The sequence below is a fragment of the Corvus hawaiiensis genome, chromosome 7 (genome assembly GCF_020740725.1).
Source record: "Corvus hawaiiensis isolate bCorHaw1 chromosome 7, bCorHaw1.pri.cur, whole genome shotgun sequence".
In the NCBI taxonomy this organism is placed as follows: Eukaryota; Metazoa; Chordata; class Aves; order Passeriformes; family Corvidae; genus Corvus; species Corvus hawaiiensis.
In genome coordinates, this window is record NC_063219.1 from 2621735 (window position 1) to 2647360 (window position 25626).

A 25626-nucleotide genomic window follows, 5' to 3' on the forward strand; every position below is an offset into this window, starting at 1 on the left:
CAGCACAAAGTCTCCATCACAACAGGAGGCAGCTTGGATCATCAAAAATATGTTATTTTAGTATTAAATGTCCTCTTGCCCTGATGTGTTGCCAGAGTGGTCACTTACATGAAAGGGACTAAGGCACTGCTCGTCTTGGCTTTAGATGCTCTAAACCATCGCATGCGGTTGGAGGTTCGTTCTAGGCAGCTGAGTGACGTTTTACACACTCTATTCCAACCTCTATACATATGTGTTTAAAGGAAGAAGCAGAGCCCCTTGCACAAGTAACATGTACCTGTGTGGCAGGTAGGTGCCTGTGTTTACCTCCGCTCCTGTAGCACGCGCCTTCAGGCTGAAAACTTTCAGGTAGGTTTTAATATGTGCCAGAGGAGGTTTGAGGTGGGTATTAGGAAAAGTTCTTCCCCCAGAGGGTGGTTGGGCACTGAACAGGCTCCCCAGGGAATGGTCACGGCCCCAAAGCAGAGTTCAAGGAGCTGCCAGAGTTTGGACAATGCTCTCAGGCACAGGGTGGGATTGTTGGGGTGTCTCTGCAGGTCCAGGGGTTGGACTCAATGATCCTTGTGGGTCCTTCGCAGCTCAGGATATTCTGTGATTCTGGAGTAGCCGTACAAGGGCTGCTGCGCTCCCTCCCCGCCGGATGCGCTTCGGTCTCTCAGTGCTCAGCGGCGGGAGAGCCGTGAGGGGAGGGAAGGGACCGTGAGGGGACACGGCGGTACCGATTCTGAGGGGATATGGCGACACCGACACTGAGGGGACACGGCGGCACCACCTTTGAGGAGATACGGCGGTACCGATTCTGGGAGAAAATGGCGGCACCGACTCTGAGGGGAAGGGGGAGGAGCCGCGCGCGGCGAGAGCGGGCTCCGCGCCGGCCAATCAGGCGTCGGAGCGCTGCCCGCCGCAGCCAATGAGCCGCGTGTGGGACGCGGGCAGTCGGTCACGGGAGCGGGCGCGGCGCGGGCCCGGGGCTGCGCTAGCGGGGCCGGGAGCTTCGTCCGGGCAGCGGGACCGTGCCTCAGCCTGCCCTGGAGCTGCGGTGAGACGTCGTTCCCCCGCCTGAGGGCTCCCCCTGGGCGAGCGGGAGCACTGGGCTGCCCTGAAGGCTCCCCCGCCCTCAGCCAGCGCTGCAGCGGGGACGGGCTCGGCTGTGGTTCAGCGTTTGCTTGTGTCACAAGTAGCGACAGGAAGGTTGTTGTAACTTACCTGGGACGTGGAGGTGTTCCGGTTCTTGTTCTCAAGGGAAAAGTGAGGGAGAAAGGCCACTTCTCTGTGATAATAGTGATGAGATTTTGTACAGGCATCTGGGATGTGCTTTGGCAGCGTTCGACTTTTAATTCCACGGAGTTGCTCAAAGCTTCAATTAGGGGGTGAAGGTAAATTCAACGTAGTAAAAAAAGACAACGTTTTTGAGGCAAAAATGATTGTAGAAGGGTATAACTAAACCTTGGAAATGTTCAAGACCAGGTTGGATGGAGCTTGGAGCAACCTGGGATAGTGGAAGGTTTGAATATTTGAACATTCGAATATTAATCCTTAGTGTCCCCCCCGAGGAAGGGCTGTCAGAGACAGTGACTAAAGTTGGGATGTGTTATTTAAGTAGTTTGGAAAGCAGACGTAATTGAGAAATACGGGTAATGATTTTATGTATTCCTTTCTTCGTTAGAAGCTTCTGAGGGAAGGCAGAGGAGAATTGACAGTATTCCTGAGAAACAAGCTTCACAAAGAGCATCTTCCATCCCTACACACTTCTTTGCTTTTTGTTGGTGTTTGTTACTAAACTGGGTTTGCTGTAAGTTTAGAGCAGGTGTACTGCTTTGGTCTGGTGAATTGTCCAGCTTCCTTCTATTGCTAAATGACCTTCTTGTGTTCCTTTACGACTTTCTGGTTGTAAAGATTCTCAGGTTTTCTTAGGGTTTTGTCCTCGGTAACAGTTTTTTCTTGCTTCCCCAGAATTAAGAGGAATATACTTTAATTTCCAACACCTAAGGGGTTTTTAGTTTTTTAGGAGGCACAGAGCTCGAAGTTCACCTCTTCCTTGACATAAGTAACCTTTATTTGACCACTTTGTGTACTGTATGATGTAAACAGCTGACTGTGTATCAACAGGGATAAATGAGCTCTTGGGATTTCTTTAGGAATGTGCTGTAGAATTCCTAACTGCTCCAGTACCATGCAGTAGGTGAAAAAAGGATGGTTAATTTAATGTATTTTTTGGTCCTTTTGTATACCATAGAGCATCTTGAGCTTCTCTTAATTTTTGTTAAGGTAGGACGAGCCAAACCAGCGACTTTGAGAGGTTGCAGTGGAAGTGAATTGTGTGGATGCCTTCTGAGGAGGAGGAGGAGAGCGTGTTGGTGCCATGGAAGTGGAAAAGGGCAGCAAAAGGAGTTGCTTCACTCAGACCTCCTATCTGGATGAAGATTTAGTTGAAGACTCCCAGCTGGAGTATCTCAGTGCTCACGAGGAGTATGAGGAGGATGAGAATAACTCGAGTGAGTTTTCTGAGCAGAGGGAGATTGGAGAGGTGAAGGACATGCCACTGATGGGTGACAAGGTGCCACTCCAAATCACTGCAAGGGAAGAAGAGTCTGGAAAGAGCGACAGACCCATCCACAGCGTGGCAGTGGAGCCAGACATTCCTTTCCTGCTACACAGGGAAAAGGCCCAACTTGACAAACATGCAGAGTCCTCCGATTTCAGCAGCTGTGAAAAACCTGCGGTGCACACACGCGGTGTTGACAGCACTGCAGAGGATGCTGAAAGCCAGTTCCCAGTCTCTGAAATCCTCCCTAGCAAGAATCCTGATGCTGGCATGGAAGCTGCAGGGAAATCCCCTGGTGGAAGCTGCAGCGCTGGGAAGCCGGAGCATCGTGAGGGCCTGAAGAGTGTTCCCAGTGTCTCTGTGGTTGTGCAGGCCGGCTCTGGTGCCAGAGCTGGCTCCCCAGTGAGCAGAAGCAGCAGTGCCCAGGTTTGTCTCTGCTCCAGAGCAGTTAACACAGAAGTAACGATGATGAACAAAACTCAGCCCCTGGGATGGCTAGGTCAAACCTTCGTGGATGCTGCTTCCAAGACAAAACAGTCCTTCAGAGCTCAGAGCTCGCACATTCAGGTAATTGGAACAAAACAGGGGCCACCAAACCTGTTTGATAGAACTCCTTTTAACTTTAACTTGTCTGCATGGTTGTTAATCTGTAACTTTTTACTTTTTTTTTTGGAAAAGCAGGAATCAAAAGATCATCTGTTTATCCGTGACTGGAAGGCAGGCACCAACAGGTGGGTCAGGAGTTGTTCTTAGTTTGGAATTTGAGATTCTGGATAAGGGGGGGTTTTTTATGATGGAAAGGTTGTCTGTGGCTTGGCAAAATTGATGGTATTAAAAGCTTGATGGGCTGCAGTTTCTGCTGCAGGGACCTGGACAGGTGAGAAGAGTCAGCTGAAGACCTGCTGAAGTTGAACAAAGACCAAACCAGCCTCGTTCTGCAGTTGCAGACCTCCAGAGATCCTTTCCAACCTAAATTATTCAATGGCTGTGAAAACAAAAAAAGTGCATTTGCAGATGCAAAGTGTTGCTAAGTTTCTTTTTGTTCTTAAGGCTTCACTTTTTTGATAGAAATTATTATGGTGCTTGTGCAGTTCCCCTGTCTCAAGTAAAACTGACTGTAATGCTGCTGTAAATTGTTATTGTAGGCTAAATAGGATTTTCCTTAGATAATACCAGAAATGGCTTCTGGCAAGCTCCTTGCTTCACAATAAAACACCATGAACGTAAACAAAATCTTAAAATCCTGGAATCAATATTCTGTTATTGTTGTTATTATTTTAAAGGCCAGAACATCCCAACAAGCAAACCAGGAAGAATTCTGCTTCAAGCTGCTGTCAACGCATCCTGCAGAGAGCGACTGAAGCAGAGCTGCAGCTCCTGGCCGTCCATTATGAGATGTGCTACCAGCACTGCTGGAAGGTTTATGAGCTAGCTTTGGAGGAAAACACATATTTTGGGAGGCACGTACTTTAATGTTCTTTTAAATTAAATGGATAACTGGTTATCAGGCAAAAAATGCTAAATGGTACTGGTAGATTCTATCTGTAGCTTCTAGGAGTGTTTATAATTAGTGGTCCCCAAGAGGACCTCCAAGTCTTACTTCCAGCCTTAATATTTTTTTTTTGTGGCATTCACAGTCCCAAAATCCAGCTTTTTTTTCCCAGGAATGAAACCCAAGTGATGCACAGTATAGTTGTTAATTCGTGTTGTGGTATAACATAGAGGAATCCTTAAACCTTGTAGAATCCTTGGGCATTTCCAGAAGCAGTAAAATCAATGAAATGTCTGTCTAAGTTGATGTTGTTCTCTTACCCATATTTTAGATGTGAGGAAAAGACTGAGTTACATTCATCTCTCCTGTTGGTTTTGGATGAGCTGGACAATAATTACAGCAATATGAGAATGGAAATAAATATGGGCATACCTTTAAATGAACTTCCACCACTGTCAGTTGAGCTGAAGTTTCCCCCAGTCTCTTCCCTGTATGCCCCCTCCAAGGTAATTTCTTAATTGTTTCATGTTTTTAAATATAAATTGTTACCTTCACAAAATTCAGGTACATCTTTCTCCTTTTTTTTGACAGTTTTTCAGAAAGAGCCTTTACTCTGAGTAAGTAGCTTTAATTTGTTGTTGTACTTACTAAGTTAAATGAGGAATGAGTTTATAAGATGTTAAACTTAGAAGTTCTTTATTTCAAGATGTATCTTGTTGTTCCAGGCTGTTTAGTTGAAAGATGAGTATTGCCCTGTGGGTACAATGATTTTATTTTAAGGGCATTTTTCCTCTGTAGTGTTCTAGTATGCAAACTAGGGAGTGTCTTTACTATCTTCATAGCAAAAGTTTTCGACGTGCAGGTCATTTTCCTGGTTCCCTGCTTTCACTACTAAAAATCTTTGTCTCCAGTCATAACAATGGTATCTGTCTTAAAAACCAACCAAAAAAAAACCCCCAAACCACAAAAACCCAAAAAGACTTTGCTGCCAGCAGGGATAATATTAAGCATATAGATAATATTAAGAGATAATATTAAGCTGTTCTGCTTAGATTATCATTCAGCTATGAAGAATGATAGAAAAATAACTTAGTATTTCAGGCAGATCCATGATACCACATGCTCAGGAAGCATGTCCAGTGACTTTCTGTAAGTGGAGATAAAAACAAATTTGGCAGTGAGTTTTTACTGAGCTGGGTAAACTGCTAGAGACTGTTTGAAATTTCCTGTTAAGCATGAATAAAGTTAACCAAGAAAAAGTAAAGGCAATTAGTTTTTGTTTTGTAAATAATGAGTTGCACAAATACTTCAGATTGTAAGGAATGCATCAGAACATCACACAGAAAGCTATTGAGACATAATTTTAAAAGCCAAGGTTTATTAAGTATGGTTATTTCACTGTGAGCTTTTGGAAATATTTAAGCTACTGTAGAACTTAGAATTGTTGTACAATATTTGGTATGAAATTCTTGGATGTGTTTTAGTGATCTTTCAGGTGAAGGGAAAGCTGACTTTGAAGAATCAAAAGTGCAAGAAAAGGGGATTTCTGTCAATATGGTGGGGAATTCTTCACTGGTGAGTTTTGAGATGTTAATGTCAAGGAGCATTTTCTCCTTTTAGGTACCTGCAAATGTGATCAGAGTCTTCAGGGCTCTCAGCCTGGGATCCTCTGCCACTAAAGGCAAATGCAGCTCATATTTACACAGTTTTAATTGCCCTTTCAAAATAAAACAACTTGGGGGTTCTTGAAGTTGATCAGCAGGTTAACTTCATTAAATTCACCTGCTTCATGGGCTGATATTCTGAAAAATAACTTACAGTCAGGTGGGAGTGCTGTGATGTAACTGAATGGTGTTTTTAGGACAAGTCACAGAATGATGGTGATCAGCCAAGTGCTTCCCCTGAGACATGGGAAGAACAGCCTAAAGCTCAGGCTCTGGAATGTGGTGAGTGATCTGCTTCTAGTAAAAATAATCTCTTATTTGTGAGCTAAGTTTTGGGGGTGAGAAGACAAACCCTGTGTAAAACATATATATGGTAACACAGCTGTCTTTTCTGTGATGGAATCCTTATATATGAGCTATCAAAATTTATTGATAAGTAATAATAGAGAGTTCTATACTAACATCTTTTAAAAAATTCTATTTAAATTAGAATTCCAAACTAGTAAGTATCACCTCTTTGAAATGTAGTTCTAAGAGATGTAGGTAGCTGGAATCCTCTTCAGCACAGAAATTGGGTACTCATTTATGTAGCATCATACCATGGTTTGAATTTTAACACACGGAATTTTATCCCAACTGCCAAGGCTGTGTGAAAGATGAGGAAGGGAGTGAGTACTGGTCTGATGCAAAGGAAGACTTGTCAGTGGCAGATATTTCAGTAATGTGCAAAGAAACGAAAAAGCATCCAGGAAAACAAGACTCAATTGATTCAAGAGGTAAAGTCGTGTGGTTTAAGCTGATACACCAAATAATGGTGTTTATTATTGGAGTAGTCCATTCCTTGTTTCCAAGTAAACTTGGAAAAAAAGCCAGCTGGTTTTCAGACTTACTTTCTCATTCACTAGCAGTGAATCCTTGTAGATACTCAGCTGTTTTCATCCATCCATGTTTTTCCTTGAAAACTTCACCTCCAGTGCTTAAACTCGAATTGGTAAATTCCCAGCTAATCACATAGGTGGAAATCTTCCTTTTTTCCTCCTCCTCTTTCTGCTTCCTTCCCGTGCTGGACTCTTGAGAGTTAAATGGAAATGGTTTGTGTTTGGAGACTTGGGTCACAGTGATGGGTCTGGTGAGAAGGCCCAGCGTGCTGAAGGCAGAGAGCTTGGGGGCCTTTCTGTACCAGCCTTCAGCACTGGTACCTGTTACTTCAGAGCTCTTCCTCTGCCTCTTCAAATCTCAGGAAACACTCAGGGAAAAGAGATTTCCTAAACTGAACTGTTGTGCTTCTCAGGACACTCGTTTGCTGTTACAAGATTCTCTTCTTTCCCTTAGTTTCTTTTAAGGTTTTCTCTCTAGGCTTTCCAAAATCTACAGAGAAGATGTTAGCTCAAGAAGAGTTAGTAACTCTTTGCTTTCTTACCTTTATTATTAGAAGTCAAGACAGTGGACAGTGGGAATAAACGTTCTTCTGTTCATGTTGATGGCCCAAAACACTCAGTGTCTGAGGTAGGTCTGTTCTTAATTTGTAGTACAAATGCCTTTTCTCTTTAAGGCTTCTTTCATACTCTACATTTACTACTAAGTGCCCTGATCTGAAGTCAAGAGTTGGCACGTTCTTTGCTTGGAGATAGTCAAAATGTGAGTAATTATTACTAACAGTCCTTTGTACGGCAGGCTAAGAGCCTTGAATCTTCTTGTCTCATAACATTTAATACATAGAAAATTATGTTAGGATAGGAAAATGTGTTTTATGTATTGGTAATAAATTTCTGGCATGTGGCAGAAGAGTGAAAACACCATTCTTTCGCCCCTGCATCAAACTGTGATATTCCACCTGGTTGTTTTGGTTTTTTTTTTTAATCCTGGGACAGTTTGGAATTTACCCGTTTGCACTAGATTTTTCACCTTGTAACACCTTTTTTTTTTTTTTTTTAACATAAATGTCATGTGGTTTTATACAGGAAAGATATTGGGGTAGTGGATGGGAAAGAAACTCTGGGATTTTTTAGCATAAATCTAAGAAACCTCTATATACAAACAGAGTGTTTTGTATTGGCTCATCTTGGGCCTTGGAGAGTAAAGGGCAATTTAGCAATTGCTGGTGTTGCTCTCATAAACCATACAGATTTGCTGTCTTTGGGGATTTCCCTTTAAACATGCTGGTCCTTTGGGAAATGGTAATTGGATCTAATTTTAAGTAGCAGGAATAAGATGAGCTTTAAGGTGCCTTCCAACCCAAACCATTCTGTGGGACTAGGATCTTATTAGTAGGAAAGAGATGTTGTGTTACGAGTGCAACACTTAACCCCTTCATTTTGTCCTTATTTTGATGCAATTCTAGGATCCTGGAGAAGATTCCATTTGTCCCTGTATTAATTCAGGTGGTGTATTTGTTTCTCCTTATGCACTGAACTTGAGCAGCTTTACCAAGTTAATCAAGAGGCTTCAAGAAAGGTATCCAGAGTTTAACAGGTGAGATATTTGGATTTCTTTTTATGGAGCCAATATCCATGGTAGCTAAGTGCTAAATGTGTTGCACAAAATGTGATGTAGTAAACAGTTATTTCTTGAATTCCCACAGAGAGAGAATTGTGGATGCTGTGCAGGAGGTGAGGAAAAACCACAAAGGTGTCCTGAGTGGCATGGCCATCAGTTCTATTGAGGAAGAGGCCTCTGCCATTCTGAGGAAATGGATGCACTGTTGTAGGCAGGAGAAGCAATGAAAAAGGTGAGATTCCAGCCTGCAGGGGAATTAAACCCACCTGAGTTTGTGTAGCTCAATAGCCTGAGTAGGTTAACTTAGCCTAAAGCCCTGCAGGAGGTACCAGGGTGAATCCGCTGGAGCACTGATTTCTAAGGACTGGGAGCTGTAAAAGGGTTGGCTCTGTGCACTCTCCAAGACTTGGTGTGCTGGTTAATTACTGAACTGCTTCACTGATGGACTTGGTGGAGGGCGTTGGCACATGTTTGGTACAAAGCTGACACCTAACGGCCAGGCCTTGTGTAGCCTTCCGTAAAGAAATCCCAGCACGGGCTCAGTTCTGGTTCCAAACATGGATGATTTCTGTCTGGTGTCTGAGGGCCAGCTCTGGACTAGAAATAAGACAGAATCAGATTGTCTTGTAGTGTTCTCACACTGATCTCTGTGCACGATCGTGTGGCACTGCAGGAGTCTGCAGCAAGCTGAACATGCTGAAACCACAGCCTAGAACTCCAGGGATGTGTCTGTCTATCCATCCTTGTTTTGGTCTGCTCAGCTCGGTGCTCAGCTTGGTGCTCGGCTTGCTTTAGGTACCTCCTAGCAGTGCCCACTACCAGGTTTGCTCCAAAAATGAAAAGTCTTCATATTAATCAACTGTCTGACTTTCACAGGACCACAGATAGGAACAGAAACTCATCCCCCCAAAAATAAAACCTTACTGACTGAAAATGCTTCCAAGCATAAGGTTTTAACAGCCTCGAAATGTGTTGTGCTTTCCTTATGGAGTGATTATTTGGTTTTTAAATGGTGTGTGGGCTCTTCAGTCCTAAGTGTTCCTATTACAGTATTTTTTTCCTGTTGCTTTGTGAGGGAGATGATGACTTAGAATAATTTTTACTTCCATCATGAGGGAGGTGTGAAATAGCCAAGTCATTAGTAAGTAATGGGGAGAAAAAGAATCTCCATCTTTCCACAGTAAGGAACAAGTATGTAATACATTTAAGAGAAGGAGATTCTGTTCAAAGCTCAGCTCTACTAACTGAGTCTCTTTGTTGTACTTCTTTCTAGATCCTGCTGCAATTGCTGCTGGAAAGAGCAGCCTTGTTTACTGTCAGCAAAGGTTAAAATTTGTTCTTCAAAAAGGTTGGGCCAATGTTGTGCTGTTTTCAGACCTCTCCTGTTCCCTCTGCTCGTGGCAGAGCTGCTGTCAGAGCCCTGGCTTTGTGCTGTGCCCTTGGTCCTGGTGCTGCAGGTGAGGCCTCAGCTTTGGTGTCCTGGACTGTGATGGAAAGCATGAAAGCAGCCCCAGGCTTTGCTCTGCCACGTCTTTGCTCTGCTTACCAACAGCTGTTGTTGTTTCTGTTCCCCGACTTTGGCTCTGTAGTTCTTTCTAAACTATTAACACTTCTGCAAGGTGTTAATCGTTCAGGAAGAACTGGCTCTCTGGCCTTCGAGCTGTTCTTTTCCTCTCGGGAAAGCAAAGTGTGCACGATGTGAAGGACTCGAGTTAGCACACTGTGGTGTTCCTTCACATTTTCTGTTTTATTGATCTCCTTTTGAAAGGGAGAGCTGACTTCAAGTGCGAGAGAACCGATTTGTGGGGCAGTGCCCTCGCTGCAGGCGGAGTCCTCTCCTGCTCTCACGGGCGTGTCCTGATGCAGAGCACCTGAGGGGCCCGGGCAGGCTCTGCTGCTCAGGCACAGCTCGGGAACGAGCTGCAGGTGGAGCTGTAGGAACTCGGGAACGATGTTACACTCGGTTAAAAAATAAAAAGTGAAAACCACAAAACATTTCTTTTCTCCTTAAAAGTGCGTTGCATGTGTATGTTCAACACTAGAAATGGGAAGGTAGGATTTTTTAGCTAGGGAGAAATTCCCTCAGAGGAGATAGAAGCGGGGCTAAGGAAAGCGCGTGAGGAAGGACTTCTCCGTGCTTTCCTTTGGAGCTGTTTGCTCCCTTTGCCGCGGCTCTGGGCTGCGGTGACGAGATGGCGATAAGGAGATCCTGGGCTCCGCGGCGCTTCCCCTTCCTCTGCCCCGCGCTGCCGCCGGGGGAGCCGGGCGGGAGCGGGGCGGGAGCGGGGCGGGAGCGGGGCAGGAGCCGAGCGGGAGCGGGGCAGGAGCCGAGCGGGAGCGGGGCAGGAGCCGGGCGGGAGCGGGGCAGGAGCCGGGCGGGAGCGGAGCAGGAGCCGGGCGGGAGCGGGGCAGGAGCCGGGCGGGAGCGGAGCAGGAGCCGAGCGGGAGCGGGGCAGGAGCCGGGCGGGAGCGGAGCAGGAGCCGGGCGGGAGCGGGGCAGGAGCCGGGCGGGAGCGGAGCAGGAGCCGGGCGGGGCCGCGCCCGCCCCGGGCCCGCCCCTCGCGCAGCGCCGCGGGCGCGGAGCCCGCCCGGCCCCGGGAGCGGAGCCGCTCCTGCCGCGGGGCCATGGCCCTGCTCCCGCGGCGCTTCCTCTGCTTCGTCCTGGGTAAGTGCGGCCGCCGCGACACAACTTCCCCGGAGCCGGTGGGGCGGCGGGCGAGGCTCCCCGGGATTCCCCTCTGTGCTGGGCACGGGCGCGCAGCCCCGGCCGCCTCCTCCGCGGCTTCACCGCTCTCCCTGAGACCCGGCGAGGCTCCAGCTTGGCTTCGCTGGCGACACAGCAGTAGGGAATCAAAAGGAGAAATGATTCCAGGGCACTGGGACACAGTAAAACATCGCACTTGGCCTCAGGAGCAGCGAGGTGGTGATGCTGTGGGACGCAGCCTGCTCTGTGTGGGATTCCCTGCTTGCCTAGGTGAGGCGTGCTCGTTCTGCTTGCCGTCCGTGCCTTTTGTTGCAAATGCTTAATTACTGCCCTGGCGTCTCTCTCTTCCCATTCCTGAGCCGCAGGAAGAGGAGGCAGCCAGACGTGCCCCTTCAAACAGGCTTTTCCAAGCTGAGGTTGGATGTTCTGCGGTGTACCGGTGATGGGGTTGGAAATGCTTGCGTTGTGTGGTCGTTTCCGTGGGATGCAGCGTGCCTCGGTTTCTTTGCCGCTCCTGGCATTTCAGTGCAACAGGTAGAGATTTGTGCCGTATTTGTCACCTGTGAATCCACAGCAAAAGCTCTGAGGGATGTTGGTGCTATGTAGAAATGTGTTTATTTAAGGTACTCCAAAGGGAAACCGCTCACCCTCATCCTAACGCTGATCTTCCACAAAATCCAAGTGCTCCTTGAGGAAGCACAAATTTCTCCTCCTCTCCCTTCCTTCCCCTGTGCTGATTTTCTCCCCCGAGCCCTGGTGCATAATGCATTGAGCCATGCTGCACATGATGTGCTTATCTGTACCATGTAATTAACTATTTACTACTCCTCAGCTGTGCAGGGGCAGGAGCAGGCTGTGCCCTTGGACGAGGCACATTCTCCTGCTGGGTTGCAGGGGAAGGCTGCACGTCCCTGGCTGCAGAAGCCTGTGCAGGGAGCACTAACTCCTGCTAGCTAGGATTTCTCTCTGCTCTGTTTTCCCAGCCCTTGTCTTCTTTTTCTGATCCTCTCTTCTCTTGGTTGGGGAGCTGTAACTTTTAAAAGTATCCAGGTATTCCAGGCTGCTCCTTTCCATCTCCAGTGGGCTTGGAAGCAGCAGGATGCTGCCTCTTGTGTGAGCCAGTTACCCAATGGTGGCTACTCTTGGTGCCGTGGATGTGTTTTTCACCACATTCTCTTCCTAGGATTTTTTTATCTTGAGCACATTTAACAAAAAGACCCCCTCTTTTTATGCCTTTCAGCTTTTACAGCCCTGCACACAGTCAGGGCTGCACTGAAATTGCAAGTGGCAACTGAGTGCCCAGAAATCACGGTGGAGTCTTGAATTTTGAGGTCACTGATGCTTCTGAGCATCAGTGATCCACTGATGCAGGTGTTTTAAAGTGAGGTGGGTTTTTTTTTAAAGGAAAGGGTTTAAAAGAAAAACTTTTCTCTTAAAGCTCAAGCTTTAAGTAACTTCACAACTCACTGCAGTCTTTAAAAAGCAGGGGTGGTCAGGGAATCAGCCATCCTAAAACCCCCAGTCTCATTCAGCAGGCCAGGGATCCAGCTGTACCCCAAGGTAACCACTTCCATTAAGGTAAAATGAGGCTTTTTCTGGTTTTTAGCTGCAGCTTCCTGCAGAGGCTTCTCAGGGAGGAGGGGATGAGCCAGGCTCTCGCTGTTGCTGGGGCAGTGATGATTGGCACCACCCAGAGCTCTGTGCTGTATTTTGGTGTTTAAGGGCAGTGCTGGGCTGCTTGGATTCCTTTTGGGTTTAGATAACTGTATTGCTGCAAGAGATAAGAGGCAATTGCAAATAATGTCAGTAAAACATTAATATCTCCTTGATTGCCTGCATCTTCTGTCTGTGCTGTGCAGCATTGTGTTTGCACAGTCTACAGAAAAGGATGCTTTCTTAAAAACAAAACTTTTGGGCACTGTTTATGACCTCTCCTGGAAATCAGGAATTAAAAGTCCTCTGTGCCTTCTCTCAGCCCAAAAAACACTCGGTAATGCCTGCCAGTGGTTTCAGTTTGAGTGCCTCCTTTATAAAAAGCTAAAGCTTCCTCTAAAGTCGAATTTAAGGCTGCAGCCTCTCTGGGAAAATCCTCCTCAGTATTTAGAGTGTGCCCTGTTAGAAATCCCTGACAATAAAGTAAAGCATTCCTCCTCCCTTGCAGAGCATCTCTGGCATGGAGAGGACTCGAAAATTCCTATGCATTAAAAGAAAAGCATGTGGATAGGGACAACAACATTGCCTCCGCTCTGTAGTTTCTTGTGCTGCTCCCATACGTGCCAGCTGTATTCCTGCAGAAACCAGTGGCACATGGGTTTGGTGGGCTGGTTGAAGGCTGTGTGGTCTGGTCAGGAAGCCTCTTGGCTGTGAGAAATAGGATTGCATTTATTAACTCTGAAATGATGCTGAATTTAAGAGCCGTGAAGCACCGGCGCCATAACCTCCCGTTTGTGCTGACCCGGGAGGCTGCAGGTGGTGAAAATACAAGTGCCATGACCTGGAGGGAATGAAATTAGAGACCTCATAATGGCTAAAGATGGGGTTGGCATCCTTCACATTTCCACAGGGCTGGAAATCAATGTTGGGGCTATGGCAGAGCTGAGGGAGGTCTTGAAGAGTCGCGGGTAGGAATCTGGAGTTACTGCTCTGCTCTGGCAAGTTCGTTCTGCCTCTCTGACTGGATGTAAAGTCTGGCTCTGTTGTCGTCTGGGGCAGGTTTGGGCTCCAAAACCACGATTGTGATCACAGCCCTTCCCAGCACAGACCCTGCGCCAAGCAAGGACCGAAAACACCACTGGGGTGGAGGGACAGGGGCATTAAAAGCCCATTGGAGGGGAAATGCAGCGTTTCAGCTCGCTCAAATAGCTAAATGCCTTTTTCTCCTCTGAAATACAGCCATGGCTGGGGTTCACCAGGTCAGTTCCTATGTGGGTGGGTGAATACCAGGGAATGCTGGTCCCTGTCTGCCGTAATGCTGCCTACGGAGCTGGCTGCTTTTAATCATCAAATCCACTAATGAAGCTGCTGCATGGTTTCAGTCCCTTGTCTCTGTGCTCCTACAACATAAGCTTTAGGGGATTTGAAAACACATCCTGACACCTCAGGGAAGCACCCCAGTGCGGAGGCAGGCAGCAGCTTGGGTGAAAAACCCCTGATTTCAGCCAAGGGTGATCCCCCTGGGCTTCCCTGTATCCTTTAGGTAACGTTTGCTGGGAGAGCAGCAGCGCTGTGTGTGGGTGAGTTGAAGAGAGGTGCAAAATCTCTGTGTGCTCTTCAGCTGGAAGGAAGGAAAACCACATCGAGAAGTCTCTGTTGAAAAGGAAAATAAATTATTCCAGTGATTCCTGGGCTGCCCACATGGCTCAACAGCAGATTTTAGTCTGGAAGCATTGTGTTAAAAGTGTTCAGTGAAGCTGCTGTTGCATGCAGCCTGTGATGGGTGCACCAACGTGACAGTGGGGATATTTATTTTGGTTTTCTCCCTAACAAATTCTTATATTTACTTGTTATGTGCTTCTTCATGGGTAGTCTGCTAGATTGCTCAGGCAGTGATTTTTTGATCTTGAAGGTAATTCAGTAAAATGTTTGATGGTCCCATGTAGCAGATCATCTGTGTTTAACACACGTTGAAACCTGAACCAGCGGGATCACAGTGTGTTGTCTCCAAACCAATGCCAGGCACTTTTAACCTTGGTGTTGCTTTTCCCTGCTCTTATTTTAGCCTCAATCAACTGAAATAGCTGAAGGAGAAAATAATCCCGGGGGTGGAAGGAGAGTACATTTCCCTTTAGCACATTCCTGAGATCTGGAGTCTGGTGGCTGCTCGTTCCTCCCTGGCTTTGTGCAGCAGGACCAGCCTGGCTTTGAGACCGAGCCGACATCTGTGGCTTCCAGTGCTTTGTTGATGTTTTAAAAATAACTCTAAACCCGGGTCTAACGCTGGGTTAAGGTGTTGGGATGGGGATGTTGGATACCACAATCCGCCCTGGGAAGGCAGGAGGGATGTGGCTGCTTCCCTTCAGCCCCTGGATTCAGGGTGCACAGAATCCAGTGGGGACCCCTCCTTTCTTCCACCCTGCCATTGTGAGCAGGGATTTGATGGTGGCCAGGGCCAGAGATGATGTGAACTCGGGATGGGTGAAGTCTGGGCTGTACAGACATTGCCAGTGCCTGTCTAAAGCCTGTGGTTTTCCTCCATTAATTCAATCTAGAAGAAGTATTTTCCAAAAGACCCCGCTATTCGTCAAGGATATAATTATCTTTATAACTAACAGCTCGTGGCAGCAGTTGGATTTCAGTGTGCCTGGCTTTTGATTTCCTTTCTCCTTCCTCCCTTCTCAGCTGCTCTTGATTTTATTTTACCTAGCGAGTGAATTTTGGTGGGGAAATAAAAGTATTTGTCATTCTGTCCTCTGCAGAATCAAGTCTAGGGACATGTAAGATAAGTCCCATTCCTGGAATTGTGCTTGGCAGCCTCTGATAACAGGTATGGTAACAAGGGCATACCATAACTTGTGCTAAGACAGGTGGGAAGCTGAAGCAAGGAGAGAAAGACCCTGGACCAATTTCTTGGAGCAGCCTATTTCAGTGTATTTAGTGGTTAATACCGTTTAACAGCAATGCCTTGTGGCAAAAAGCCAGCTCCTTGTGACCCGGCTAATCAGGACTGCCCTGCAGTGGGCTTCACCCTACAAACCTTGATTTTGCATTTTCATTTTAATCCCATATTCTGTGTCTTACAGGAGCTGTTATGTGGGGTCTTTGAATGGTGTAAATTACCCTCCTTTGGGGATGGATTGGCTGTTGGAGGTGCTTCATAAAATACTGAACTTGAAAGAGGAATAGCACAGTGCAGTGGTACCTCTGCTCCCCAGGCATCTCCTGAGCCCCCAAAAGCCCCCAGACAGGCTTTGCTTTCAGGCAGCTGGCTCCCACCTCAACTTCAGCTAATAATTCCCTGGCAGTTATTTTTAGGCAGTTTATTTTGTGCCCTCTTAGAATGCTTGGAATAGCTATAAAATGACAACAAAACCTCAAGTATCCCCATCCCAGCACAAAGTAAATGCCGACGAATCATCCCAACTACCAGCTTGAGGGATAAATCACTTCCTTCCTTTGCAGGCACAACAGGATGCCACATTTAAAACCTGGGAGATCCTTTTGGGTTTCATGATGATTTTCATCTGCATGCAAAGTACCTCATTAATGCCGGCTGGGGAAAAAAGCAGCTTTCTCTTTATTTTGTTTAGTGTGATAAAATGAAGGGAATAACCATTCCAGGAGCAGGGGTGAAGTCCCCCTGTGAGTTAATAAATCAGATTAAAGGCCTTTAGGTTCTGGGTGCACTTCTCCTTCATGTGAAGAAGTGGCTTGTGGGATGGACCCCAGAGGGCTCTTCAGGCCCACCACACCTTGTGCTGCATTCCCTAAGAGGTGGAAACCTCTGGCCCCTTTGGAAGCTTTCCACACAGCCAGGTCCCTAACAGGGGCCTGTCCCCAGCTTGGCTGAGCAGGGACTGACTTGCCCTCCTGACTGTGGATCCAGTGTCCCCTGTCTCCCAGGCCAGCAGGATGGTACAGGGCACTTCAGCCATGGCACCTCCCACCGCGGGGAGTATCTTAACCCTGCCTCTTTTCATTTTAAGTTTTTCCCCTGCCATGAGACTTTTTTCCCCTCTCAGCTTGTGTGACTTCTCCCCCATTCACGCTTCTTCGGGTCCTTTTGTAGCTTTGTGGTAGTGAAGCTGTTGGACAGGCAAAATTTGGGATGAGCTTTCCACCTGCAGAGCTCCCTGGGGAGCTCCAGCAGGGCTCTGTTCCCGTGTCTGTGCTGTGCTTGGGCTGCTCTGTTCAAGCAGTAGCTGTGTGGTTTCCTTCTGCTGCTCCATCTGCATCCCCGTGGAGCACAGGGCAGGCAGGGAGGGGGAGATCCTCCTTCTCTTCTCCCAAGTGAGTGTTGGCAGCCTGTCCAAGACATCCTGGGACCAGCTTTCCCGGTGCTTGGAGATGGGCAGATCTCCCCCCAGCTCCCAGCATCTGCTCTGCCTCCAAAATCCTCACTGTGCCATGATTCAGCAGTGTGTTGTAAAATCCTCTCTCCTCTGCAGTACATAAAAGCCCCCAAATCCCATGAATTCCTTTTTGATTTACAGCCTGAGTGGCTGTGTTGGGAGAGGAGGTCCTGCAGATTAAGGGACAGTGCCACAACAGTGGCAGGGGAGGTGGAAGCTGCCTGGTTTGGGGACCTGAGGATGCTCCTGAAGCATCCATGAGCAGGTTTGGGATGGGATGGTCCTGTGCAGGTCTCTGTGTCCCCCATGATCACCTGCAGGGCTCGGACCCCTCCATCCATCTCCATTCCTAAGCTGCTGCACAGCCCCTGGAGCCGCTGCTGGCTCCCAGCCCCTGTCCTGAGCCAGCCGGGCAGGGAGGAGAGACTTTAAAAATACATTCCCTGTGCAAATCCCGGACAGAAATAGCTCTTCCTGGGCTCCAAGGTTTCGTCTGACTGCGGAGGCACAGCCCAGGCTGTCAGCAAGGGGAGCTGGGAGCAGGTGGCTCCTGAGGAAGGCACAGTGCTGGGCCAGCCACCCTGCTGTCCCCAAGCCCAACATCTGCAGCTTTCTGTCCAAAAAAAGTGTCCCAGCTAAACACCAGCTTAGGTGGCTCCTGGTGAACCCGGGGCTGTTTGCAGGCTCTGAAGCCCTCTGCTGAGCTGGTGGCTGCCAGAAGCAGCCCCACTGGAAGGTGTTTTTAAGCCTTCCCCGGCTTCTGCAGATGCTGGAAGGGCCAATTTTTCCATTTTTGTGGCTGCAAAGTGGGACGTTCTTCACACTCATCTTCTGCCTCCTGCCCCGTGTCCTCTCCCCAGCCTCCTGTGCGTGTTTCATTCTGCAGCCGAGTCCAAACCACGAGGTTTGTTCTAAATAAAACAGCAAAACCACCACCTTGAAGAGGAGAGGAAACCAGCCTTTTTCCATCTGGGGCTTGTTCAGAGCACTAATCATTTCACAGGGGAGGTCTGAGAATTTGGGAGAAGCCCAGGGGAAGATACTGGGATGTGTGTTCTCAGAGCCCAGAGCTTTGCCGGTGCCACGTGTGCCTTGTCCAGTGCCAGCCCTGCTGTGGGTGTCTCTTGGCAATTATCTGCCATCTTTGGGGTTCAGCTTTTGGATGAATATCTGCCTATTTCCTGCTTTTTGCTATGAAACCCTGAACAGTTTTCCCCCAGAAAATCCTGACAGTCCAAACAGATGGTCTGGTGAATTCTCTGCATGTGTTGTCAAACGGTTTCATCCTTCCCCCAGCACCGTCAGGGGTACTTGCAAAAATGCCTGGGAAATGGGAACATCCCATGCTGTGCCAGTCTGAAATTCCCAAATCAGTTCTCAGGCTCCACAGTCCTCCCTGCCTCTGCTTCCCTGTAGGGTTGGTTGCACATCCCAACAAGACAAGCCCAAGAATTTCTGGAACACGGAAGAGAAAAAGGCCAGAGACCAAGGAATTGTGCAGAGGGATAGTGTTGTGAAATGCAGGATGTTTCTTGCAGAGAAAGCTCAGGGATTTTTGCAGGTGAACCGTCACTGTGACAAATGTGTGGGCTCACAGCAGTGGGAGGAGGAGGGGGTGATGTCCTCAAAGCTGTTTCTGGAGGGATGGCCCAGAGCTCTTGGTCCAGGCTCCAGCTCTGAGAAGTGCAGTGTAGGAAAGTCCAGCTGTCTTCCCGAAATTTTTGTAACAATTCAGGACCAATGCTGTTTTTCTGCTGAAATAAATGTGTGACAGGCTTTTTGCAGCTAAGCCTCAGTAGGCTGAGTCCTGGTGGATGCTTGCTGGGACTCTCCAGGACATCAATCCCAGGGCAATCATGAGGATCTGGGATGCCTGCAAAAGCCATCCCTCCAATCACCTCCTCACCACTACTCTCCAAGTGTTTCCTGTGAGGAGGATCCTTAACATTGCATCTTTTAATAGGCAATCAGGGATTCTCTCTGCAGGGAAGGTTGTTCATCAGCAATTCTCATGATAGGAGAAGGGAGAATGGCTTCCCACTGCCAGAGGGGGCAGGGTTAGATGGGATACTGGGAAGGAATTGTTCCCTGTGAGGGTAGTGAGGCCCTGGCACAGGTTGGCCAAAGAAGCTGTGGCTGCCCCTGGATCCCTGGAAGTGTCCAAGGCTAGGCTGGATGGGGCTTGGAGCAACGTGGGCTAGTGGAAGCTGTCCCTGCCTATGGCAAGGGGTGGAATTGGATAAACTTGAGGGTCCTTTCCAACCCAAACCATTCCGGGATTCTATGATTCTCCATGTCCGTGTGGCACCGAAAGACCAAGCAGGGCTTTGGAGCTACTGTATGGCTCCAGTGGGATGTTCCCAGAGAACTGCTGCATTCCTGCAGCTCTCAATGCCATTTTTCCCGAGGGAATGGGAACAACGGGGGCCCATGAGAGGGGAGCTCTTTGGAAGCAGCTCAGCCTTGGTACAGTTGAGTTTTGGAGCTCAGTTATTCGGCGGCTCCTTGCAGCCTTCACAGATGGATGCTGCTGAGTACAGAGCCGTGACTGCTCTGGAGCTCAGTTATTTACAGCTCACTGCAGCTGACTTACACCATCTCCATCAGCAGAGCTGAGGGCAGAAGGAAAGCCTTCTGGAGTGAGAGCCAGGAGAGAACAAAAATCCATCCCTGCTTTTTTCCCTTCTGTTGTTACAAGCCCTGAGCCTGTCCCAGTCTGAGATGGGGTTGCGGGAAATCTGTGAAGCAGCAGGGATCTGTGGGTTGAGGTGAGGACCATGCGGAAACGTGGCAGGAGCTTCTCACTTTGACCTTAAAATGTGCGATTACAGCTAAAGTCAGTTCTCCTGGTCAGCTGAAAACAAAAGAGCTTTTCTGCCTCGCTGTGCCCAGCTCCATCCTCACAGCACTGACACAACGGGCCCTGTTGGGCCTCGCTCCTCTCGGGTGTGGAACAAAAGAGCCCTTCACCATGTCCAAAATCAGATGTCCTTGGAAAAGATCACTGGCTGATGGCTCTGGTTTCCCCAGTCCCCCGGGGCAAGGGGATTTGCAGAGCCCATGTGGAGGTGTGGGAGAGGCACCTTCCAGGAGCAGGTCCTGGTGGGGCAGGCAGAGCTCCTGGGGAGCACGGAGGAACTGCCAGGGGGGACAACAAGGTGCTCAGCTGCCTCTGAAGGACCTTGAGAGCTGCGTCTTCTGAGCTGCTGTGATTGGCAAGTGCTTAAAGCTCCCCAGGTTTGGTTTTCACTTGGTTTGGGTTCTTTTTTGCTTTTGATAGTAGGGCCAGTTTTCATGCTGGTTACCAGCTACCCGTGGCTTGCAGCTACTTGCAGCCAGTTTGTGGTTCTCAGTTGCTTCCTCCCCATGGTTTTTTCAGTGTTTCTCCTCTCTGCACTCAAGGTTAAGGTGTTTTCCTCCAGGTTCATTCTGCATAAGCAGCTGTGTGGTCATCAGGAAACATTTGGGCATCCCTAAGGATAGTTGTGGTACAGCTTGTCTCTGGGCTCATCCTAAATGAGTGGGGAGGAGCAAAGCCAGGCAAAATGCAGCCTGGCCATGCTTGGTTAACTTCTGCTTCTCTCTCCCCTCGTGCTGCTTCACTGCTGAATTTCCTCAAGTGGCTTTGTCTTCCTCAATTTCTCTCCGTGCTTTGCATGTCTCACTCATTTCTTCTGGCTCTGTTTCCTCCTTTTCTCCTCAATCCCCTTGGCTGCTCACCCATCTGCTTTTTAATCCATTCTTCCGCCGTGCTCTCCCTTGTCCTTTTGCTGTGCTCTCCTGCTCTGCACCTGACACATTCCCCAGCAGCATTTTCTCTGCAAGCTGCTTGTCTAGACAAGTGATGGCTGTGATATTTGCAGGGCTCTCGCCCTTCAGAGTCCAGTGCACAGATGTCACCGAGGGGTGACCCCCGGGGTGGCTCCTGAGCCTCCCTTGGACACTGGTGCTCGCTCAGCCGTGTCACTCCTTCACTTGACTCATCCAGATTGGAAGGGATGGGGAGGGGAGAGAAGCCTCCTGGCCTTCAATCAGCCTGCCTGGACTGAGATTTGCAGTCCAGGCCTCATGTAAAATTATTGCAGCTTTCCTTCTGCTCCTTCTTCTCTTGGTGCTTTGCTTCAGCATCTCAAATGCTCCCATTTGGGAGCAGGGCTTGTCTCTGGCTGAGGTCGTGCCCCTGGCTGGTATCAGGTGGGGAGAGCTTCAGATTTTGATAAACTCAGTTTTATTATTGCAACAGTGAGAGTTTAATGTTCTTTAAATTCTCTTGGCTCATTAGCTCCCATGGTCTTATCTCAAGCCAGGCCAAAGTGGCTGCTGCTGTTGGAGGCAGTGTGGGAGCCCTGCACCCATCCAGGAACATCAGCCAAGGCTCTGGGGGCCCTTCCCACCCAAATTCCCAGCAGGTTCTGTCTTCCCACCCGTTGCCATAGGATGCTGGTACCTAAGTGCTCTGAGGATTTCGGAGGCTGCAGAGGGATGGTGTCCCATGGTGGTGTCCCTTGGCCGCTAAATAAGCGGCTAAATTCTGTTGTGTTAAAAAAAATCAGATAAAAATAAAGCACAGTTATTCATACATAGAAAAAAATAGATCTGGTATGTGATGCCTGCCTGCAATGCACTCCAGGAGCTGCAAAGGCACTAGCTGGCACTTTGGGACCAAGGGAAAGCTATTATTTATAGCTCACTTAATCATTCTCCCAAAGAGTTGGTTTTTTTCCCTTCCCTTTGTAGCATCACAATCCTTTTCCCTTTACCCCTCACCAGCAACATTGCACTGGTTGTCCATGAGCCTCTAAGCAGCACCTTTTTCTTGCCTGTTTTTAAAGCAGTTGCAGGGACACGTTCCCAGAAGGGAATTCAATCAGCACTGTACAGCCAGAGATGGATTTGATGGATTTCCCTGTGTCTGTCCCTGTGCTCCATCAGAGGTGGATATTTGTTCCCAAGTGTGGCAGGTCATTTTTCAGGGGTCAGCAGCAGGGATCTCTTAAGGTTATTCCCCAGCTTCTCCCACACCCTTACTTGTTTCTTAAGCCCAAGACCTGGGCGTTTGAAATCCAAAGGCATTTCAGCCTATCAGCAGAGAATAAACCCACATCCTTACTAATTTATGAGTTACCTGGCATGTCATGAATAACTGATTGATCAGCACCAGGCACTTGGGAGGGTGCAGGGCCCCAAGGGTGTGAGGAGGGAAATAAACCTGGGAGAAGGAGGTGTTGAAGAGCTGGGGTTGCTCTGGTGTCAGCTGTGCTTTGGCAGGTGCCTCTGTGTGTGCAGCTGGGCGCCTGTGTGGCACAGGGGGCTGTGGTGCTGCTGTGACCCCCCAGCAGAGCCTGACCCCGCGTGGCCCTGGCCTCTCTTGCAGCCCAGCACTTCATCGCGGCCACGGCGTGCCAGGAGGCCGACTACGGCTGGATGATCCGGCACTACTGCCTCAAGCAGTTCCAGCTCAGCATGGAGGGCATCGGCCAGCGCCTCTGGTGCGACTGGGATGAGACCGTGGGGTAAGTGAGGTCCCTCTGCTCCTCCCTCTCTCCTGCTCCCCTCTGTGGTTTTGGGCTGTAATGGTGTCAGCACTGGGGCATTTCACACGGGGAAACACTCTGATTTCACTCTGCTGTGCTGCTGCTGCTGCCCTGCTGCTGCTGCCCTGGCTCTGTCCCTGCCGGGTCCCTAAGGGGCTTCTCCAGCCTGGTCACATGTGGAGGGGGCATGAGGTGGGTTTGGAGGGGAGAGCAGTGGACACTGTCTGCCCAAACTTTGGTGAGATTTTTGGCACTGTCTCCTGTAAGATCCCCACAGACAAATTTGTGCTGGATGAGGTTGGAAACCATCGGAACAGCCAGGCCTGGGGGGTGTTGATCATTGACCAAACACTGGTTGGAGCACGTAGGGGTTTATCCCAGGGGTCAGCACTGTCCTGCTTAACCTCTTCATTAGGGGTGTGGGTGATGGGACTGGGTGTAACCCCAACACCTCAGATGACACCAAACTGGGAGGGGTGGGTGACGCAGGGACCTCAGCAAGCTGGCAACCTCCTGAAGCTCAGCAAGGGGAAGGGCAAAGTTCTGCACCTGAGGAGGAACAGCCCCGTGCACCAGGATGTGCTGGGGCTGCCCAGAGACCAACCAGAAAAGGACCTGGGGGTTGTGGTGGGCACCAGAGCCAGGAAAGTGCCCTGGTGGGAAAGCATGGGCACAAACTGAGGCACGGGAGGTCCCCTCTGTACACCAGGAAATGCATTTTCACTGTGAGGGTGACCAAACACTGGCACAGATCTCCCAGGGAGGATGTGGAATCTCCATCCTTGGAGATACTAAAAAACCAGCTGAACATGGTCATGAGCAGCCAGCTGTAGGTGGCCCTGCTTGAGCAGGGGCGTTTGGACAAGGTGAGGTGGATCTCCAGAGGTCATCTCCAGCCTCAGCCATTCTGTGATTAAAGGGGTTTTCAAGGAGCCCAGCCTAAGCAGGGTTTGGAAGTCAGGGTGGGGGCCGTGCCCCACCACACAGCAGTGGAGCTCCAGTAGGAGGAGACCATGGCTCTGCTGCGTGCTGGGAATTGTTGGTTTAAAGAAGAGGCAAATTGGGATTGCCATCACGGGGGCTTCTGGTGCCTCACAGCTTGATGGACATATTTTCCATGAGATTTTGCATCTTTTCTCATCACTCTGGTTCTCCAGACAGTTCAGAACACCCTAACTCAGCGTGAAAACCCCGTAACCCACCGAGATGCCCTCAAACCCTCTCTGTGAGAAAATCCCAAGCTGTCCCACCGGAGCTGCTGGCTCAGCCCCTGCTTGCAGAAGTTGTGTGTTGATTTTTCCAGGCAACTAGAGGGAGAGGCTGGAATGGTATGGCATGGCATGGCATGGCATGGCAGCCGCCTGCTAAGCCTCCTGTTTGTAATCAGTGTCAGGGAGTCAGCCGTGATTTATGACTTGGGAGCAGCAGAGATGCAGCCTTGCTTCCCTGGTGGAATGCTTGGGAGCATCTGTGTGGGATAAGGAGGGTGATAAGGGAACCCTGCTCAGTGCAGCCCCACCAGGGAGACTGGGAGTGTCGCATATGGGGAATGTGCTGCTCTGCGGGGGTTTGCTGGATTTTTTGGGGAAATTTCTTTGGGTTTGCTTTTATTTTTATTGCAAACAGTGCTTTCTTTGGATTAGCCCTTTCCTGTTTATAATCAGCAGAGCTGAATCTTTTGGTACCACCACGGTGTAAATCTGCTGAGATGGTTTTGATTGAAGTTGAAAGACTGGTCAGGGGTGGCTGTGTGTTGGTGTGAGGGCTTGAGAAAATAACTTCCCTTTTCCCCCCTTCAGCTGACTTTCCATGTTGTGCCGTGGCCTTTCCCTGGGAAAATGAAGCAGCGGAACAAAAATGAGCTCATGTGACACCAGTGGGGATGAGGGTCAGCTGGAAACAGGGAGCAGGTAGTGAGTGCTGTGTGCCATGAGTTTTTTGCACAAAAATTAAGAGGTTCTGTGAGATTTTGGTGGTTTCCTGCTTCATGGCCCTTTCTTCTGTGCCAGATTAAAAGCTACACATGTGTGTATATCTATCTTTTGGTCAAAAGTTGGACTCCAAGATCTTAGAGGTCTTTTTCAACCTTAATGGTTCAATGATTCTGTTCTGTGATTCTGAACATACTATTGGGTTTTCCTTCCCCTTGATCCATGACAAAATGGAGGGGAAGAGAAGAATCTCTTCTCTGGGAGATTTCTGGTTCTGAGAAGCCTCATCTGGTGCTCAGAAATGCCCAGGGCTGCTGATGTTGCTCTAGCCCTCACCATCTTGTTCTTTATCTCACACATCCTGTTTGTCTTTTCAATAGCTTCAGCTAAACTCATTACCCTTGAGGCACTTGGAGGAAATGTTGATAAGCTTGCAGGGTTTAATTTGATTGCCTGAGTCCATTTGCTCTGTGCAAACACATGGCTCAAGGTTATTTGAGAGATGACATTCCTCTGATCCTCTCGTGCCTTCAGGACACTGGAAAAATTGGGTAGAAATAGCTCAGTTACTGCACTAAATCAGCTGCAAGGATTTGGGGTTTGGGTGGGCTCGCTCATCATGTTGCTCCCTGGATGTGTTTGGGAATCGCCATCCCTTTTTTGGGGAAAGGGAAGATGTCCCAGCAGGAGCGGGCAGGGAGTGGCATAGCTGGCTGGTCACCCCTCTGGCTTTAGAGGAAGGATTTGTCTTCCACCAGCTGTGAGACAAAGAAATCGAAATAAAGCGCCTGCCTAGAGCCTGTTCTCTCCAGATCTTCCCCTAAACCAAGACATTTTGATGCTTGAAACCTGTCTGAAACAAGGAGAAATGTTGAGAGGTTTTACCTCTGCACCACCAGCAGCATCGTGTTTGGAGCTCTTGATTTCCTGGATGCAGCATTTAGCAGGGAAATGCCCCTAAGCTCCATCATTTCCTGCTCAAGTGAGGGTGGCACGATGGGAACATCTGGATAAATGAATTGTCTCAGCAGAGTTTGTAATCGTGGGCCATTTGTCCTATTTATAGGTGGCAGATGCTGCTGCCATCTCGCCTTCAGAGGCATTAGCTGAGCTCTTGCACCGCTGCTCCTGCTGTGTTCTGATGTAAGCGAGGGGTCTCTCTGGAGCAGGAGTGTTTGGTGAGGTCGGGTTGGGCTCTGTGGACAAGCACCAACTCTCAGGGAAGGTTTGGCCAACACCCTTCAGCTCTGCT

The 25626-nt window shown here is 48.8% G+C and overlaps 1 protein-coding gene across 1 annotated transcript in view; it reads left to right on the top strand.

Moving 5' to 3' along the window:
• The first annotated feature begins 956 nt into the window (after nucleotides 1–956).
• Nucleotides 957–25626, top strand: part of LOC125328551 (RNA-binding protein 44-like) — a 30195-nt gene continuing 5525 nt past the window's right edge. Inside the window, exons 1-14 of the mRNA XM_048309427.1 lie at nucleotides 957–1039; nucleotides 2273–3112; nucleotides 3224–3276; nucleotides 3829–4005; nucleotides 4369–4543; nucleotides 4629–4654; nucleotides 5522–5612; nucleotides 5899–5983; nucleotides 6346–6477; nucleotides 7134–7207; nucleotides 8043–8173; nucleotides 8283–8422; nucleotides 10755–10862; nucleotides 22284–22422. Of these exons, the coding sequence (XP_048165384.1) occupies nucleotides 2363–3112; nucleotides 3224–3276; nucleotides 3829–4005; nucleotides 4369–4543; nucleotides 4629–4654; nucleotides 5522–5612; nucleotides 5899–5983; nucleotides 6346–6477; nucleotides 7134–7207; nucleotides 8043–8173; nucleotides 8283–8422; nucleotides 10755–10862; nucleotides 22284–22422 (2081 nt within the window). The 5' untranslated portion in view covers nucleotides 957–1039; nucleotides 2273–2362. The remainder of the gene's footprint in view (nucleotides 1040–2272; nucleotides 3113–3223; nucleotides 3277–3828; nucleotides 4006–4368; nucleotides 4544–4628; nucleotides 4655–5521; nucleotides 5613–5898; nucleotides 5984–6345; nucleotides 6478–7133; nucleotides 7208–8042; nucleotides 8174–8282; nucleotides 8423–10754; nucleotides 10863–22283; nucleotides 22423–25626) is intronic.